Source organism: Vipera berus (genome assembly GCF_964194415.1).
Source record: "Vipera berus genome assembly, chromosome: 1".
Taxonomy (NCBI): Eukaryota; Metazoa; Chordata; class Lepidosauria; order Squamata; family Viperidae; genus Vipera; species Vipera berus.
Genome location: NC_138202.1, coordinates 313316376 through 313332874, shown reverse-complemented (window position 1 = coordinate 313332874; position 16499 = coordinate 313316376). Strand labels below are relative to the sequence as shown.

Sequence of the window (16499 nt, the reverse complement as noted above, 5' to 3'; positions counted from 1 at the left end):
TAATGGAAAAGTGGAGTGAAATAAGTCTACTTTATTACTAATGTTTCATATATGCACAACCTGCTACAACACATACCCATAAACTGGGGGGGGTTCCTATTTAATTTTTTTAAGGGTCTTTTTGCTCTTTAATTTTTAGGAGGGCTGCAAATATAAGACAATATTTAAAGTAAGAGCTCCATGTGGCAGCCTAGTATCTTTGTACTTTCATCCAACTGAGTCCTTGAAAAGCATTGATTGGTCTAGATAAGAGATGTCACAGAAGAACAAAAATAGACATTGTTATCATGGATGTAAAACAGCAAGAATGAAGAGAGGAAACTCGAAAAGCATTGCTTGGTCTAGATAAGAGATGCTGAAGAAGAACAAAAATAGACATTGTTATTATGGATGTAAAATAGCAAGAATGAAGAGAGGAAACTCAAAGGGAGGCCAGAATCAGAAACATTTATAATAGAACCAGGACGGAGGCTGTACCATTTCATCTTAGAATGAAGAATTCTTGTTTATATCCTCTTAATCTTATTGTAACACATCAGGAAAGAATCATAAGGAGAGACAGACCTATCACTGTTCCGTAGAAAATAGACAGGGAATGATTACAGGTAGTCCTTGACTTACGACCACAACTGAGCCCAGAATTTCTGTTGCTAAGCGAAACATTTAAGTGAATTTTGTCCCAGTTTATGACCTTTCTTGCCACAGCTGTTAAGTGAATCACTGCAATTGTTAAGTTAGTAACAGGGTTGTTAAGTGACTCTGGCTTCCCTATTGACTTTGCTTATAAGGAGGTCGCAAAATTTAATCACATGATGCTGGGACACTGCAACCATCATAAATATGAGCCAGTTGCCCAGCATCTGCATTTTTGATCACATGGCCATGGGGATGCTGAAATGGCCATGTGAAAAATAGTCATAAGTCACTTTTTTCAGTGGTGTTGTAATTTTGAATGGTCACTAAATGAACTGTTGTAAGTCAAGGACTCTGTGTATTCGCATTAGCCAGGCAAGATGAAAATGGAATTAACTTTTGCTGTGACATGAAAAGCCAATGTCAAGAAAACACTTCTTTTTGAAATTTATTTTATGGAATGACATGATATTAAAAGCAAAAAAAAAAAAATCAAAAAGGATGACATAAAAATTTGATTTGGTCCACGAGTTCATGTTACAGAATGTACCCCTGTTCCAAAGAATTCTTCAGTGTCTTTCAGGGCACTTTGCAACCTGATCCTGGCCACATTTATTCTGAAGTAAATCCTGCCAAGATTTTACAGGACTTGTCTGTAAGCAAATGTCCAGAGTAATGTATTTTCCTTAATTAAAAAAAGGCTTTCGCATTCATGTCACACGAAAGTTGATTTTGAATCTGAAGAAAGTTTCAAGATTAGATCATAACATGCTTTAGGTGCAGCTTAAAGTAGTTTATGGATAAAAGATGGCCTGAAATTCTGTGGAGTAAACATGAACCCATTGTGTGAATCTCAGCTATGCTTGGATATCAGAATGTAGCACACTGTTTTGTGAAATTAAAAATCTGTTCACCAGATTTTTCTATTCGTAACACCATGTAACAGTTATGATCAATAATTCCTCGAAAAAGTCTAATCAATAGGGAAGGATCTTGGCTCACTCGAAGAGCATGTTCCCTGTCCTCCACTCTCCTAATCTCCAAAAATGTTAACATTTTTGACATTGATCATTTGTTTGTTTATTTGTTTGTTTATTCATTTCTACCCTGCCATAATCCAAAAGATTCTTGATGGCTTACGAAGAATAAATTAAATTATTCTTAAATTAAATTAAAATAGCCATTTTGGTATAGACTAGAAATTGAGAGATCATTAGTTCTGGTCTCATCTTAGGCTCAGAGACAGTTGGGTAATCTTAGGCCTGTCATTTTCTCTCTGCCCTATGAAGGAGGCAATAGTAAACCACTTCTGAAACATCTTGTTATGAAAACTGCAGTCCAGGCATTCTCTGTGAATCAGACATGATTGAAAGGAGGGGAAAAATGTCTAAAAATCAAAGTTATAAATAGGACAATAAACAACCTTAAACCAAAATACCTTAATTATCTCAAGTAACAAATCTTATTCTGCAATGTCAAGGCTACATGTTTATCCTAAGTGGCTAATTAGAAATTATCTTATTTAATGGTTGATCTAATGCAGATTGAACATAATCTTTTGAACAAAAATTAGTTCCGGACCCAGCTCTGACTACAGAATTCACCTTATAACCAAATATTGGAATTAGCAGGGCTTTTTTTCTCATAGAACGCTCAGAACGGAGTTCCAGCACGTTTTTTGGATGGGACCTTGTAGGGTAGGCAAGGCAGGTTGTATGACATGTGTGAGTTCTGGCACCTTTTTCTTTTACAAAAAAAGCACTGGGAATTAGTATGTGCTTGTTAGGGTTCAGCCACTCAGTCTTCAGCTCAATAATACTGCCAGGATTCAGCAAACTATGTTCATCAGTCATTCTTAAGGAAGTGGCACTATAGCTACCAATAAACAATTCAAGCAAACCTGAAACACTCTTTCTAGAATGTCCTTACATGTTTTTGACATGTTTTTGTCTAGTATGGAGCAAACAGCTGAATCTAAAGTGTGGGATATTGAACCAGGTATCAATAACATGGTGCCTCTAGTTTACCTGGTATATACAGTATGGTAATCTCCAAATTATTATTTTTTCTAAATTAATGCATGCCAAAATTTCACAAGTTCTTGCCAAATCTTCTTAGATTTCAGTATTCTTACTGGAAATATCCCAACATTTTCTCATTTATCATGGTTTTCTTTGGATAATAATATAAAAGTAAATTTCTTCAATTTATAGTTGATTGTATTCATTAGTTTACATATCTCCCAAGTGCTGGGAGATTAGACAATGATATGTTTGCATGGATTGGCACCAGGTTTTTGTGCTTACTAATTTGAGTGTATTTTACAGTTTTAAAAATGATTTTATTAGGAGCTGTTGAGATTTGTCTGAAAGATGAGTAGCTGTATAAATGTTTTAAATGAATAAATAACATCAGGTAGCTTTTCAAAGCCAATCAGTTCATGTTTTATGTAACAACAACGGAAACTATAAATAGAATATGATTTATTTAAACGTTAGACTTTTATTGTGTCTGGAATGGATAATGCCTTAGAACAAACAAGGATATTGTTTATGGAGAAGGCAGTCTATTTTCATCCCTTGCTCATATAATCTCTAAATAATAGATTCCTGTCTTTTTCTGTCAAATATCACGTCTCACTTTTGTGATCTATATATGCAACAAAAAATAGTTTCTACTTTGACAATAGCATTCATATGTAGTATACAACAATGAATATTTGTATGGAAATTACAGATTTATGCTAAATACCACTAATAATTCCAATGAAGTAGAACCCTACTGATTGCCTAAGCCTTACTGCTAGGGCACACTTAACCTATAGCCCCAGGGCCATATATGATTCACGACGTGTGACCAAAGAAAACAAGATTAAATATTTGGGGATAGCCCTATTTTACTAGAGTGTAATTTGACCTCACCTGGATTACTCATTGCTGGAAGATGGGAGAAGGACATAGTCTTTATAAATTATTTTTCAGAATAGTAGTGTCGCATTTATAAAATGAATTCATTATTGTTATGAATAACTTAAGGTGGTAAACATACCTAATAGTTGTCCCTCCTCCTTTTCCCCCCCCACTACAACAACTCTTTAAGATGGGTTCGGCTGAGAAAGAGTGATTGACCCAAAGTCACTCAGCTGGCTTTCATGCCTAAGGCAGGACTAGAACTCACAGTCTCCCAGTTTCTAGTCTACATAGCAAATTCTCTAATGACCTTAGTTGTTTTTAGTTATCTCGTAATTGATCCTGCTTATAAAAAAATACTGCAGGAAAAAAATAAGGTTATATGGGGTTTCAGTGACTGGATAGCCTAACAGAAACACAAAAATAGTCACAAGGGAAATGCATTGGATTGGAATTAGATCTGTTGTAGGGAATGACCAGGAAATGTAATTCTGTAGTTTCAATAAATAATCTCAAGGTCCCAGAAATGCAGATGTAACTTGAAAAGGGTAGTGCACTGTTGCCTCGGCTAATAGCTTTTGAATCTGCTGATCAAGGCTGTAGGTCCTTGATCTGCAAGAAATATCATCAGAAACTTTTCATGGCTTTGCCATTGGTTTCATCAATTGTTAACATCTGAAAGAAAAGAAAGAACTGTTGGAGGCCTGGTTGGTGTGGTCTCGACCGGTTGTTATTATTATTATCAAATAGAGCAGATCCCAGAAGCAGTGGTGTTTAACCTTCAGAGTCAGTTTGCGCTAGCTTCAGTAGCTTCACTCGTATTTTTAACAGACCTTCTAAAACCAAAACATCTATGAAAGAGTCTGATTCCATTTTGAAATGCAAAACAAATTATCTTTCATATGCAACACAGAAAGCAAATAGCAAACCTTTGCATGAGTCATCCTCAATCGGCTGTTTGAAAGCTGTGATGTCACTGAAAGTGCAAAGAAACAAAACAACTTTGTCCTGTTCATTTCGAATTGGAGCAATTTTCACAAAGAACCAAACAGGAGTCCCTGGAGAGAAAGCATCATAGAAAAAACTGGTCAATGACACAAAAACTATGCAGCGTCCTACTGTAGCATTGTTTTTGCAAACAAAAGAAACAAGAGTGTTTGCAAAAAGAAAAAGAAACCCCAATGCTATAAGACATTAGTTTCCACTGCAGTGGAAACAGGAAACTATAATAGAAAACATATTCAAAGCTTGGCAGGATAATAAATGAAATTCTACCATTTCAAGTTGTTTAGTGTGGTTTGATTTTGCATAAATTCACCCTGCAAAGGGATTGAGTGATTCCACAGTTTTAATTTCCTCTCCACTTTGGTTGCCATTTCAAGTTGTTGTTTTTTTAAAAAAAAACATAGTTTCATGTGCAGTTGTGCATGAGTAGAGTTTTTTTAAACATTAAGCTTATGAGGATATTTACAGAGACGGAGCTACATAGATATAAAGTGCAAAAAACTGCTTTGGGAAAAAAAACCAGAATAATTAATGTTTTCCATATCTTTTCTCCACTGGATAAAATCAAGGAGAAAATGGGAAGCTGATCCAAAACAAAGTCTAAGATCATTCCCAGCATAAGAAATTGGTTTTCATAGAAGAAATACACATATCCCAAAGAAGCTGGATAACTATACAGCACAGACCTGGAGAAAAGACTAAGAGAGAAGGCACAGCTTTTGTCAATGGTACTACTTTAGTCTGAAAGCCAAGGGGAGAGTGTCTGTATATTTCTTCTCATGGAAAATGTATCTCTGCACAGAGAAAAATGTATCTTCATATAAAAAAATTAATATTTTAAACAAAATAGCTGACGTTTTGACTTCTCCTTGAAATACCCATACTTCCTCTTTCATTTTTCCTCAAGTTGAGGAGCAGTGATTGATCCGAAATGATTCAGGGAGCTGAGGGCAAATTAAAATTTGCCATCTTTCCACTTCCAGTCCAGGACTTTAGACATTATAACACATGGTCTCTCAGTTGTCGTTGCTTATTGGCATGATGCAGGGAAAGGCATATTAGTTGACTCCCCTCTCTTTTTCAGATTAGGTTTCTGTAAATAAGAGGATATTCCTAGGGGCAACATGAATTTGAAGGATGGATGTAAGGGAGGTGCATACTTAGTGTAGTCATGCTTCGAGAAAACCACAGAAATAAGAAAAATCATGCCTACATTAATGTGTATGAAAGCCCTAATAAGCAGGCATATACATAGAATGAAGGCTACTGCTAAGCTTGTAAGCCGCCCTGAGTCTTCGGAGAAGGGCGGGATATAAATGGAATTAAAATAAAAAATAAAAAATAAAATAAATCACAGTGGTTTCAATGGCTCTGTGTATGATTGATTTGAATCTTATTTTCATGAAAACAACTGCACGTTTTCTCACTGAAAATATGTTGTTTTTTAAAAATCTTCCAACATAAAAACCCAAAACATTACTGTTAGAGTTGCAAGAAAAGTATTATCATATACAAAGCTAAACTTAGCTACCCCATGAAATCAGGTCAATAATTTATACAGAGTGGCTGGCACCTTGAACAGAGTTATCCCACACTGCATCATTTGCTTGAAGATACTACATATAAAGATTTTCCCAGTGGCACAACTCCTTTCAACAGGATCATATTCCTGCCCTTCAGATGATCAACAGAGGAATCAGAACACAAAGTCATAGGCTCTCTATATATACATATACAAAGTTTGTTTGAGACTAGAATAGGAGACAGGAAAAGGGAATGTTCATCAAGGGAAATAACATTTCTGTCATAGCACTTTCACCTCTACTAAAACTGATTTTCAATCACAACCACAGACTGCAGAAATTCAGGTCATAAAAGACCACTGCTGAAATACAACTGTTAGGCATATGGTGTTAGCCTACAATGTTGGGTTGAAAATATATTAACCATAATGCTATGTCTTTAAGTTGTTAATTGGCCAATGGGTGTGTAAGTGTTCTCATGGCCATAAGAGGAAGCTAGGAACTAGCTTCTCTCTCTCTCTGAATTCACTGATCTCTACTATTACTGTTTTTGCTCTGCTGTTGGTTTACTACTGTTGTAAACCTGAACTGTGTATTGACCTCTGGACCGGTAAGAAGACTTTGTAGTTTGGATTACTCCTTGGACTGTTGCTATTGTTTATGACCTGGACTGTTTATTTTTGACTGTGCATTTTATGTTTTTACACCGCCTCAAAGTAAACTACTTTTTGCTTTTACAACTCAGTGTACTCCTGTGTGTGACTCTTACTGCTCTCAGTACCCTTCCTTGTCTGTGCAACTCTTTGGTAGCACAAGGAGACCTCTGCACAACAAATTCCTTAACAACAACTGTTTAAAAAGATTTTTGAGCCAAACAGACACACAGCAAGGGCTATATATATATATATATATATATATATTCTGTGGTAAACAGGTGGGATTTCTTCACTATCCTAATTCTGAATAACAGGTATAAATTAGGTCAGGGATTTTCAACCAGTGGTATGCATACCATTGGTGGAACGTCAGCAATTGGCAGGTGGTAAGCTTACAATGGGTTGAAAAGCATTGTAAAAAAAGCATTAAAAAGTGTAAAAGTGTAGCGTTGGGATGAGCTGAAGCGGTGGCAATGCAGCACAGGCCTGTGGAAGAGCCAGCTGGAGCTGCGGTGTTGCTGGGGCTCTGCTGAGCGCTCAGGACCCATGCCAGGTTCCAGCTGACTGGCGCTTCCAGAAGATGCATGCAACCTGGAGAAAGGAATCAGTTGCAGCTACACCAAGACAAAAGGAGGAGGAGAGGACAGACATCCCCGCGGGGTGTGTACATTTGGCCTGGGGATGCCCTGGAGACAGCAAGGGGCTGGCCCACCCCAGTTCACAATCAAAGGAAAACCCTGAATCCATCAGGACAGAAGGCAGCCCACCACCACACCCCTCCATTTCCTCCTCCTCGCCCCCTGGGCACAAATGCAATTGCAGCTCCTCACCATAGCTGAGCAGGACTTGCAAGTACCTCTGTCCTCAAAGAGGCACTCCCCGGTGCTCCCACCCACCGCCATGATGGCAACCCCAACCAAAGGCCATGTGCTCCAGCCTCACCTTGCCAAGGAAAGGGGCAGCAGCTGAGACTACAATAGATCTGCAGCTTGTCAAGGGCGCTCAGAGGCTGCCCAACTTTACTCTGCAATTTCAGGGTTGGAAAGTGGAGGGCAGCACTGTGTTTGCAGGCCTGGTGGCATATGCTAGAAAGCCTCCTGCTTCCCATGCCCCCACCCCTGCATCTACCTCCTTCAGAGCTGTCCTGATAAATATAAATATAAATAAACCTTTATTGTCAAAGTACAACATGTGTACATTGAGATTAACTGAGCCTCCCCCCGTGCTCTCTCCCCCCAACACACAGTGACAACAAACCCTCCATCCTACCACACCATGTGAACCAACTACACCACACACCGGTCTCCCAAGTCAATTCTGCATAAGATTATGTCCCATTTAAAAGCCTAACAGCCCACGGATAAAAGCTATTTTTCAGCCTGTTGGTACGGCTGGCTATATTCCTGTATCTCCTACCGGATGGTAGTACAGTAAAGAGATACCATCCAGGGTGTGAGTCATCCCTGAGAATCTTCCTCACTCTTCCAAGGCAATGAGCCCTGGCGATGTCATCCAGTGGTGTCAGGGAACAGCCCACAATGTCTTGTGCTGTGCTCACTACCCTCTGTAATACTTTCCTGTCCGCGGCTGTCAGACCAGCATACCAAACCACAATACCATACGAGAGGACGCTGATGGGCCTGCCGGCATAGATCCGCCAGCTGCATCCTGCAAAGCGCAGCTCTCCTGACGATCTTGCCCACTGCCATGCCAGCAGGCCTATCAGAATCAGGATGGCTCTGAAGGAGGTAGATGCCCGGGGGGTGGGGGGGGAGCAAGAGGCTGTCCAGCAGGTGCTGCTAGACCTGCAAACGCAGTGCTGCCCCTCCGCTTTCCAACCCAAAATACCAGAGTAATGTTGGGCAGCCTCTGAGCACTCCTGACAAATGGCAATCAGACGTAGTCTTGGCTGCCACCCCCTTCCTTGGCTGAGTGAGGCTGCAGCACTCAGCCTTTAGTTGGGGCTGCCGGCATGGTGGCAGGCAGGAGCACCGGGGAGCACCGCTTTGCAGGACGGAGGTACTTGCAAGTCCCACCCCAGCTATGGTGAGGAGTAGCAACTGTGTCTGTGCACAGGGGGCAAGGAAAGGAAATGGAGGGGCATGGTGGCTAGGCTGCATTCTGGCCCACTGGATTTGGGGTTTTCCTTTGATTGGGGGTGTATGGCGTGACCCTGGATGAAATGCAAGTCCCTCTCTAAGCAGGGATTGGGAGGCTGAAGGCCTCTGTCTTTGTGGCCATGCCGTTCTAAAATCAATGGGCTACTGCTGAGGAAGAGAATCAAATAGGGCAAAACAAACGTAGTCCACCATGGTTTATTGATTGCAAAGTTTCCCTCTGGTTTTCCTATCCCTTCCTGGGCTATTAAAATCACATTGGCAAGGTCTGTACGGAACACCTGGCTGCAAACTAGTCAACCGGATTTTAGCCTAGCCCCCTGTGCAATCCCAGGCCACATTCTGGAGGTAAGAGGATGTAGTAACAGGAGAGAGGTGCAAAATTGATTTGTTATTTATTCTTGCCTTTAGCAGCAATAACTACATTGTCTGACAACTTTGCTAGCAGCCTGCAGGCTGTGAACTTTCCTTTCCCACTTGGAGAAAGAATTCAGGAGTGCTAGATTTATTTTTCCTGCTAATTATACTATACCTTGTGGGGGTTTTAAGGTGCTTATGAGAAATAAAAAATGTCTAAAAATTAAAGGATGTATGGATTGAGTTGTGAGACAGGGAAAGGAAATACATGGACTTATGCACTTCCAGTTGCTGACAGGTGTGCCACTAATATTCTAACAGGACACCTGCATGCTCTCAGGGCCCAAGGATTATCTTCATTCTTCATAGGGCAGTATTATGGATTAACTAAGTTTTTCTGGGTTCTGATTTTAAGGTGAGCATTCTGAGCTACGGAGGCCTTTGATCTTCTTCTTAAATAGATAATAATAAAATAATGAGAACTAAAGGCTCAAAGGGAAGGCAGATTAGAAAGAATAAGACCTTTTGGGGTCTTGAGTTCCCTTCCTGTTAAGAGTTCCTTAATAAGGTTTGATCTTTCTTCCTAACATCAATAAAGGTGGTTTTTCCAGAAGAGCTATAATTAGTGATTTAACTATGTTTTCTTTTCGGCTATGTTTTAATTTATATATAATGTTTGTTTAATTGAGGAGGGCTTGGAGAGGTAGAATTGGCCAATAGGGAGGCTGCGCCTTTGCCTCCAGATCTCTGTCTCCCCTGCAGATCTCTGGAGAGGAAGAGGGGGTGGCAGGGGAGATGTGTGAGGGAAGACTGCCCCAACAAGCCAGCATCCTTAACATACACAATTGGGAATTCCCTTTTGAGAAGGTCCAGCCTCCCTTGTGCAGGACCTGGGAGCACTGCTCCCCTGCCACTTCCTCTTGCTCTCCAGAGATCTGTCAGGATAGAAGTTGGACTCAGAGGAAACTGCTTCCTGCAAACGTCCTCCACCTCCTGCTTTGCCAGGAGGGGGCACCAGACAGGGAAACACCAACGAAGTCTGAGATTGGGAAAAGAACATCCCTTTAGTCCTATCCACACACATACACACACACAAACGTTCCAACCTTGGAGACTTGTATACACATCTGAGCTAGCAAATTGCCAATCATGCCTGGGCTTGGGGAGAAGGCCCTCTCCTTCCTCTGTGGATAAACGTCCCCAAGCCTGGAATGTGGTGTGTGTGCGTGTATGTGTGCACATGCATGCGCTTGGCTGCTAGCAGTTTGGGGAGGCGAGGGGCTTGTGGAGCACCGAGTTGTCCCTACACCAAGTTAGCCGGTGCAACTTGTTCCATTCCAACCCAGCTGTCTTGAGTCAGCTGTGTCCACTGAGTGGTGTCGAGCAGGCCACGCCCACCTGCTAGGCGACTGGTGGTACTTGAATATTGCCATATCCTAAAAGTGGTACAATCTCTGAAAAGGTTGAAAAGCCCTGAATTAGGTCACTGGTTCTATATACCTGGCATTGTTTTGCTAGTTTACAGAGTTGAGATCTGCCAGAAAAACATTGGATTGAAGGTGAACTCAGGGAGCTCAAAAAAAAATCCTCTAGAAAGAGGCCAAGAATTATCTTTTTTCTGGCTTGGATTAAGATTCACACCCAATATAAATTTCTGACTTGTTGATTCACAAATCTGCCTCATCTTCAAGTTCTTTGACTTAAATCATATTTGTCAAGCTCTATCGTGGATCAGAAGCTCATGATGATGTTTGGGAATCAGGACAGCTGAAATAAACCAAGCTATTTCTGATTTTTGAAGAAAACAACTTTATTCTAAGCTATTTTTGAGCCAAAAGCTGAAAGCTCCAAAATATTAGGCATAAGCCAGGAATGCTGGCTTTAGAAGTCACACTCCAGCACCCAAATCTATTGCATGCTGAGTATAATGGACATTATCCATTAGTGGGAATGGTTACATATAAAACCTGCCATAGAATTCTAAGGGGAATAGTTTGAAAAATCTGCCCAAATAGATATATGAGCATTGAATGAAGTGCACTACTCTCCATCTTGCTCTGATCCAAAATCCACAAAGGAAAAAATAACATGAAAGAAACACATCTGAAAAAGAATGGGTAAGTGGTGTACAAAATGAGGGTGTTACAAATTTAAATCAGCTTTAAACTGGGGAAAATTATGCAACAAAGAAGTTAAGAGAAATTATGCTAAAAGAGATTACAAAGAATTTACAAAGTAGATAAATTAGTCAAAGTTATGAAGGGGAGAGGAGACAGAAAAATTATGTAAAAAAAGCCCTTCATGTATCAAAGAAAATTATATCCAAAGTTGGTAATAATATTCTGAATGGATCTTTCTAAAAGGAAAGTATCCATCAAACTGTCTATCCATTTCCCTATCCCCAGTAGATTGACCGCCCCCGATCTGCGTACATTTCGCCGGGATCTGAAAACCTGGTTTTTTGATCTATCAGGCCTGGACTGAAGGGGTTTTAGCTTTTAGTATTGTTTTAATTGTTGGGCTTATGTAATTTAATCTATTTTAATTTATACTATTTTTATATTATATTTTATGCTGCCCTGTAAACCGCCCTGAGTCCTTTGGGAATAGGGCGGTATAAAAATTTAATTAAATAAATAAATAAATAAATACTATACTATTAATATGGACAATAAAACAGAATAAATTTATATTAATCTATGCTTCTCAGCCCTGGAGCGTTTCAGTCTTAGTTATTGAGACACCATCATCTAGACTGCTCAGGCTGCTAAAAATAAAATTGCTTAAAAGTGTATAATATTTCTCTTACTTATATTGGCATAGTAAAGCACAATACTGAATGCTTTAGAGAGAGAATTGCCCTTTGAAACTCTCAAAGTAAAGCACTCAATTTTGATGTTGTTACTGCAACCAGTGTAGGAGCCCATATATGGTATTTGCATTTGGGATATGTGGTGCATCATAGTACTGTCTGTCTGTCTGTCTGTCTGTCTGTCTGTCTGTCTGTCTGTCTATCTATCCATCTATCTACCTATTTCCATCTACTTACCTGCCTACCTACCTACCTACCTACCTCCCCTCCAGCTAAGTGTGTTTAAGACACAGGAATATCAATTTGGGATTAACTGCTCCAGCATAACAAAAAAAGCAGAATATACAGGGTAAGAGTAAAACTATGATATGGGGCTTCCTGGGGTTAGTATTTGACACTGTGCCTTCAGCCACAGGAATATCATTTTGGACATGCTATGTGTTCTGCCATTGAATCCAATTTGTGGGGTAGCTGGCACAGGGCTTAAGGAGCTTATTGTAGGATTGAGTTCTTTCTAATTGGAGTTCTTCTAATGCAAAGCTATGGATGAAGTCTTCATACCATCCCAGAAAATTGCCTCTCCTGCCCTCACTTGAAAACCTGCAAGCACGGAACAGTCATGGGCCCAGGAGGCAGGTTGTTCCATTGCTTAATAGCTCTCCTGCTGTATTCCTGAGAAATCCTTCTTAGTACATTATTTCTTGCTGTAAACTACAATGACTCCAGGCTTATGTTTTGAGGGTGGCTCCGCATATTGTCTCCCTTCTGTTCCATATTCAGTTTAAAGCCCACCGGATGACCTGAGTAAGATATCTTCCAAATATATTCTCTCCAGTCATAGTACTCTTCAGAATTGATTGTCCGATGAGGTAGGTGGACTGAGAAAAAAATGACTAATCTAAAACTGATTTTCCAGAGTTAGGTATGGATTGGGTAGTTAATTTCCCTAGTTTCCCTAGCTCTAGTCCAAAGCCTAACAAAATGCACAAACCTATTGTTAAATCCATAGCTCTTTCAAAAGCTGCCCCTAAATTGCAAAGTTTTAATAAAATGGAATAGGAGTCAGTTGGTTGAGTTGGGAGATTATAGAAATTGGATACCTAAACATAAATAAATATATTCTTATATACATGGGAAGTAATTAATTGCATTTGTTTTTATTTCATTTTAAGCTTCAGTTTCAGTGGAATCTATTTTTTGTTCAGGCTGCACCTACTTTTCAACATTTGTATTCAAACACAACATGCAACTGCCAACAAGAAAAACTATAACCATACACACTCCTACCTTATCCACTGTACCACACTGGCTCTAACTCTAAATGTTAGTGGGATTAAAACATTGTATGCTTGGGGGGAAAATACCATAACATGGCATCTTTTGATAAAATTGAATAGGACAAAAAGCAAGTCAGATAAAAGGACGTATTCCACATGACTACATTTTTCTATTCCACATGAATGATGGTCACCAACTTGGATAGATTTAAATTTTAATTAGACAGATTCATACAGCAAAAATATATCAATGATTGCTAGTTTGGATGGCTATATCTTACTCCCACTAGAAGCCATATAATTGTAGTTAATGAAATCATGAGGAAATATGATCAGAACAATGTATATGTTTTTGGGCAGCTACTGAAACTCTGGCAAAATAATATGAAACTAGATATTTTTTGGTGTGCTCCAACAGGCTACTTTCAATGTGATGCTATTTATGAGGCTTTTGTTACACTTCTGATCTCGCAATAACCCCGTTCCCTTGCCCTGATTTAGTTTAAAGCAGCTTTTCATGCTGAGTGTGATATGGAAGATTACAAACAAATTCTTCTCTTGATACTCCTGGACTTTCTTACAGACTGACAATGAACAGGTTTCTGCTATATAACTGTTGCATCCAGAATCCTGTCTTAATGTTGGCAACATCTCTTGCTATAACTTGATCGGCTAGAAAGAGAAAAATTAAATAAAAGATGACAACAGGCAAGGATACAATGCTGAGTTTTTACATGATTCTTATAAGATTTGTGCTGAGACTTTGAAAACTGTCAAGCAAATCTAACAGGGTATCCAGATTGCCAATACCGGTCAATGCCATGTGTAACTTATTTTGAAGTTCCTCACATAAGTACATCACAGCTGGGACTTTATGATGATCACTACAGGGAAGCCAAGGACTAACTGAGTTGGAAGGATGCTATACTCTCATTCTTCCTATCCCTAAGCAGTTTTTTTTAATTTGTAGTTCTTATGCTAGCAAATGTTAGGAGACTCTGATAGTTTCTCTAGGGTTCTTCAGTCAAAAGATTAGACACAGTGGTTATGCTACTGTGAAAGACAACTTGCCTGTGAGGATAAACCTTCTGTTAAAATAAACAGCCATAGAAATCATCAACTCTGTTATCAGTTTATGGAGAGAATTAAAGAGGCACAACAGACCAGGATTCTCTGATTCTTTTTCTTAGCAAAAGGTGAGATAGGGAACTGGAATCAACTTTTTTTTTCCCTGGTGGGAAATTCCAAATGGAAATTGCTTTTCTGAAGTTGTAACACTCTGTATTAGAGGCAATACCTCAGTCCATTTTTATGTAGTTTTTTTAAAGATTCATAAAAAAGATTCTCATTTATTTTCATTTGTAACTTTTTTAAACACAGCATACATTTTCATAACAGATTTAATTATCAATGTAAATCCCATAAGATATAGCTGGTTTTACATGAAATGTTCCAATATCATTTGCTACAAAAAATTATCTGATGTGAACATTTTAAATATACATATACATACGTCAGTTCTTTTTCTTTTTTTATATAATGCAGGACAACTTTCAAAACCATATGGATTCTTTTTCCAAATGTGGCCTTCATAAGAAAGTATCTTTTTGTGTAGATTTTTAATTGGAAGTAGACACTAAGAGATTGGAATCTATACCACTACTGATCCCTCTGGAAAACTGCTTCTATGGCAAGTATCTTTGATACCTCTACAAGACAACCGGGGGGTGGAGGAGCAGGCAGGTACAGAATGAGTACGAATAACAATGTTATAATGAGATTAGGTATGTACATTAGAGAATTAATGTGAGGAATGAATGATTAAGCTACTTTCTTGGTGAGGAAAAATCAGTTTTGTTTTATACATCTTTTTCCCACAGTAAAAGCTGTTGGGAAGTCTTATGATGGAAGTTGCAGGAAGTTGCAGGTAGCCCAGGTGTTAGCATATGCCTTACCAATGTTACTCCATCTTCCAGTTTATCATTGGGTATGAAGGGTGTTCCATATGAAAAATGTATTGATCTTGAAGTGAAAAGCAGAAAAGGCAGTTAGCATTGCAAAAGTCATTCCAATGTAGACTGCTTGTTTTCTTGATAGGACAGAACTATACATGTCGTTGGGAAACTCCTCATGAGAAGGGACAGGGAGAGAAATACCTACATAGCCATTCCTGCAACAGTAGCAAAACCCATTTCAGGGTACATTGTTGAAAAGGAAGCCGGAAAGTTAACTTACTATTTTTCTTGTACATCAAGATTTCAAATGAGTTCACCTCATAGTTCTCAAATGTTTGCCGAACCTTATCAATTGTGTCTTTATCTGTCAGCTCTCCATACATGAAACTGCAATGAAATAAACAAGACAGGTGAGAATCACAAGCAAGATCTCATGGCATGACGGACTTAAATTGTGTTAAGTGTTCTTTGAGTACTCTTGCTGAACTCACTTTCGTAGAGAATAGGATTGGCTGGTTTATCTTATAGGGCACTCCAATCAGCAACTGGCACTGAGAGGCTTACTAACCTTAATCAATAATATTATGTATAATAACAATTTGTTGTTAAGTGAGAATATTAAATGATATTTGTCTGCTACAAAATCACATCCTGTTGGGTGGGACCAATTCCCCTTTCCTCCTGTAATTCCCCAATTCTGTTCTAGAGGTTGGAAGACATTTCAGAAGAGATGTGGATAGTGCAGAGGGAAGGGTAGCATGATGGAATCCCATCCTGAGTAAAAGTCTGCTTGTGTGTCTTTGGATACAGCTGAATTGGAAGAAGAGACTCCTCTTTGAAAGCCATTATAGGATGAGAATCTCACAATAAATATGGTTCCTACATATTATGTGCTTCTTCTTGCTGTGCCATTTCTCTGCATGTGTATTTGCAGTTCCATGTGCACTCCTTAGAAGCCATTTCTTTTCAGGGAACTAAGGAATTCAATTTTCAAGACAAAAGACTTTGGAATGCTCAAATAGAAGATAGTTGGAAATTCCCAAAAGTGTAATTGTCCGGGATTCTTGGCAATAAGTAATGGCAATTAACATGCTATAAAACTACATTAGGTTCATGGCAAGAGAAAGGATAAAAACCTGATTGGTGCAAAAAGCAAGGTTCAGTGGTTGTTTAGCTCAATAGTGCCAAATTATCCACTGAGGAGAAGGGTGGGAAGAATCAAAGAAATGAGGAGTCAGCTAGGGCAAATTGTTTA

The 16499-nt window shown here is 39.1% G+C and overlaps 1 protein-coding gene across 1 annotated transcript in view; it reads right to left on the bottom strand.

The window, feature by feature from the left end:
- Nucleotides 1–16499, bottom strand: part of KCNH1 (potassium voltage-gated channel subfamily H member 1) — a gene marked incomplete at both ends in the record, with an annotated part of 246697 nt that overhangs the window by 202607 nt on the left and 27591 nt on the right. The window contains 2 exons of the mRNA XM_081329975.1: nt 4472–4600; nt 15525–15631. Coding sequence (XP_081186101.1) covers nt 4472–4600; nt 15525–15631 — 236 coding nt within the window. The remainder of the gene's footprint in view (nt 1–4471; nt 4601–15524; nt 15632–16499) is intronic.